Source organism: Mercurialis annua, linkage group LG8, assembly GCF_937616625.2.
Source record: "Mercurialis annua linkage group LG8, ddMerAnnu1.2, whole genome shotgun sequence".
NCBI classification, from domain to species: Eukaryota; Viridiplantae; Streptophyta; class Magnoliopsida; order Malpighiales; family Euphorbiaceae; genus Mercurialis; species Mercurialis annua.
Genome location: NC_065577.1, coordinates 31,490,783 through 31,494,815, shown reverse-complemented (window position 1 = coordinate 31,494,815; position 4,033 = coordinate 31,490,783). Strand labels below are relative to the sequence as shown.

The following is a 4,033-nucleotide window of genomic DNA, read 5'->3' as shown; positions in this document are numbered from 1 at the left end:
ACCCGTTTCGCGATTCCGGCTCCAATTTCTTCGATAATTTGAACGTATTCGAGGTAATAATCGTTAATTTAAATTCGGTAATTAATAATTCAGATTATAGTTGAGTTTTAAACGGTAACTGTATCGAATTGATCGTATACATATCGAATCGACGTTTAAACTATAGAATTTGATGTTTTGAATTGAGTTTTAGCATTTGGAATGTTTTAGGCCTCCATCTGGTGTTCCATTTTCCTTCCTTAACTCAACTGTTAGTTCGGCTACACCCTCTGCTTGTCTGACGTTCCTCCTAGGCCGACCAGAGGTGTTCTGACTAGTTTTAGGTTTAGCACTGAGCATCCTATTCCAAGATACGCCTCTTTAGTGATGAGATTTACCAAGCTTCCTTCATCTACTACCATTTGTTTCATTACCCAGAAGTTTTCGATTAGACCTAAAGTTACTAGTGGATCCTGATGTGGAAAATATACCCCTTCGCCATTTGTTGGACCGAAACTGACCTCGGATAGAGGTGTTGTGACTGCAATGTTCATTACCATTTTTTTCCTTTTCCGCTGACCACGCTTGTACTCGGGGTCTGCCATGTCCCCTGCTATTGTGTTGATTACCCCTGCTACGTTTTGCCTCTTCAGTGGTGGCCCTTCGTCTCTTTTATTGCTTTGTTCTCCTTGATTATTTCCTCCTGGATTATAACTTTTACTTTGTGCCACAAAGTATTTTAGGTCCCCAACTTGCACCAATCGATCGGTTTCTTTTTTCAAACTTCTGCATTCGTCGGTGACATGTCCATGTCCATCATGAAATTGGAAATATTTCTTTAAGTCCCCCCTCGTATTGAAACTTTGGTGGATATCATACTGGCTCGTTATTGTTTTGGATCCACATCAAGATGTGTGATCTCGGTGTGTTGAGAGGGATGTAAGCCTGATCTTCTATTCTAACCGGTCTGTGGTTTCTGCTCGGAAAGGTACCGGTGGTCTCTGTTCTTTAGGTTTGAACCTATCTTGCTTGCTATTTTGCTTGAAGGATGGTCTTACTGCACTTGACTGTGCAGCCGAATTAGCACCCTTTCTTATGCATTCTTCGTCTAGATTGATGTTCCATGCTCGGTTCATCAGTTGAGGGTAAGTTTCCACTGGGTTTCTTATCAGGTTGTCTCAGAATGTGTTCATGGTGGTTTGTCTTTCATGGCATCTATGGCCGTATCATCATTCAGGTCTTCTACCAGTATGGCTTCTTTGTTAAACCTGGTAACGAAGTTTTCCAAACTTTCTCCCAGTTTCTGATTGCACAACTTGAGATCACTGAACCTTTTCCTCCTTTGATTAGTCAGCACAAAGTGAGTTCGGAAAGCCTCTGCCAACTCGTAGAAACTGTGAATTAATCCTTCTTTCAAACTCTGGTACCAGATCGCAGCCGGCCCTTTAAGTGTAGTTGGTAAAATCTTGCATATAGCTGCCTCAGATAAGCACTGGACCTTCATGATCACTTGAAAACAACTGAAGTGGGTTGTCGGGTCACTACTTCTATTGCAGTGGTCTAGCGTCGGCATTTTGTAGTTTTAAGAGAAAGGTTCATCTCGGATTTCTACTGCCAACGGGTTTCCACTCTTAAGATAGCTCGCCTTCCTCGGCTCCTTCATCTTGAATTTCTCCATCTCTGTTCGCACCCTTTCTGTTATTTTTTGTTCCAGATCTTTTCTTTGGTCGGATCCTGCGCCCGAGCTATGCACGCTCTCCTCAATTTCTACTCTCCTCGGCGTTTTTCTTGCTTTGCCATGAGTTTTGTGACCGGTCTGATTCATGTGTTCGTTCCTTGGGGTATGATGTTCTGGCTGATTCTTCTCCGGGGTGGCACCATATGGAGATGTGTTGATTGCATCTTGCCCTTGATAAAATTCCAGGGTATAAGGAGGTGCTATTGGCACATATGGTGGTGTGGTGGTATTTCCCCAAAAAATGATAGGAGCTGGGGGGGGGCGAGCATGGCCTTGCTGAACCTGCTGGAGGAATGCTAGTTGCCGAGCTTGGAACTCAATGTATTCTTGTATTTCCGCTGGAGTGGGGTTTTGGTTCTCGGTGACAAGTGTTGATGATGGGGTAGGAGTGATCGCTGGAGTGAATGTTAGGTTGGTGGGCGCTATGTCGGGTCGTAGAGAAAAAATTTGGGGCATTTGAGGTGTGGGCTTTGAAGAATAAGGTTGATGGAATAGATCTCGAGAAGGGCAATACCCCAGGGATAGTGAGTGGTGACTCCAGAGGTTGTGCCCAAGTGGATGCCGCCGCCTAACATTGTTACCGGGCAGGATGAACTGTCGTCGATGCCCCTGCATGCAGGAGCATTGAGCCCATCTCCAACAGTATTGTCTTGGGTGTCTGTTTCTTTCGTGGGGGGTCGTCGTCTTCTACTCTACTCATTTTTCACCGACCGCCGGTGAGATAGAAAGGGGGAATCTTTCTTACTTTCCCACAGACGGCGCCAAAAGATAACTTGTGAATTACGTAAACCGTCTCCAATTTGGAATGTCGCCGGTAAAGTACCTTAAACCACAAACAACCATTAGAAGGGCGCCGGAGGGGGATTTTGGCAAGCATCTTTGACGATCGAGTCAGTAACCGTTTAAGTGGAGAAAGAAATGAGAAGTGAAATGAGTTAAGAGTTGAGAGAAAAAGAGTATTAACCTTTTTACCTACTTTTCCCACGTCTTTTATACTATGTCTTTGTTGTCTTTTTGTTTGGGCCGACATTTCTGATGTAATTCTCTTTGTCTGTGCAGGGAATGTTGTAAATGTCAGAGTACCTTCTGTCAGACTTTGTCCTTATAATCAGGGCGAATCCTGCTCGGTCAGCCGAGATGGTCTTCGCACTTTTATCATTGGAGAAATCCTGCACGGTTGGCCGAGCAGGTTTTTCTTTGTTATTGATGCTAGTTCGGTCCACCGAGATAACCTTTTGTTCCCGGAACGTTGTCTGTTTATTTGTTTATCATCTTTGGCACAGTTAGTTTTGGAGGTGAGGATACCTGATAAAATTTCTTTTTAAGATTGTTCCATCTATCTTGTTATCAATTCCCTCAAATAATGTTAATCCTAGAAATTCATGTAGTATGTTAATCTTTATTTTTTTGACAGTAGGTATCTTAATCTTTATATATGAAGGTTTTATCATTTTATAATTGGGCAACTGTGATTTAACCATTTTATAGCGATTTATGTTTCAAGCAAAAACAGTAATTTATAAAACAGAAAGAAAAGCAAACACTCTGTGTTAAACTTGACAGAACTTAGTTGTGATTCAAAAATTTATGCCTTAATCAGATTCTTCAAGCATAACCATGTGATTGAAATAATGTTTTGTGACATATTATTCAACATCCCAAATCCTTCAACTTTTTGTCCCAAACCTTACACATGAGACTTGTGGGCAAATAACCACATAATTTGGCTGAGAAATTCTTATTCAATTGATATTAATATGAGCAAAAAAATACAAGCAAAAAAATTGTCAAGTGGCAGAATTCAGCTGCCACGACTATCATTTTGGTCTCCGTTGAAATAAAACTAAAATTTAATAAGTAATAAAAAATAAAATAAATCAAAGTTCGGTAATCAAAATGAAATATTTTTAACTATTTCCAACGAGCTAAAACATAAAAATAAGCTCTATATTTATTTAAAAATTGTTATCATATTAGAAACAACTACAGTCGATCCTCTGATAATTAATGCACATGGTGGATTAAACATTTATTAATTATTAAAATTATTAATTTATTAAATTTATATAAAAAAATTATAAAAGATATTTTAAAGTATCTACATTAATAGATCTAATATTAATATTATATTATAAAAAAACTAACTAAATACACTTTACAATCACTCAATTTAAAAGAAATAATTTTATATTCAATTTAAGAAATATCAATTGATATCAAACTAAAAAATAATTATTAAGAAGTATTCATAAAGTAAAATAATTTTTAATATTTTTTATACAAGAAATACTTTACTTACTTTAATTTGTTTATCTA

The 4,033-nt window shown here is 38.8% G+C and overlaps 1 protein-coding gene across 1 annotated transcript; it reads right to left on the bottom strand.

Moving 5' to 3' along the window:
- Positions 1–260: 260 nt before the first annotated feature.
- Positions 261–1,115, bottom strand: LOC126661891 (uncharacterized). Its single transcript, XM_050355773.1, has 2 exons — positions 972–1,115; positions 261–857 (listed from the first exon to the last, which is right to left on the bottom strand). The coding sequence occupies exons 1-2, from the start codon at positions 1,113–1,115 to the stop codon at positions 261–263; spliced, it is 741 nt and encodes a 246-aa protein (XP_050211730.1).
- Positions 1,116–4,033: the final 2,918 nt, after the last annotated feature.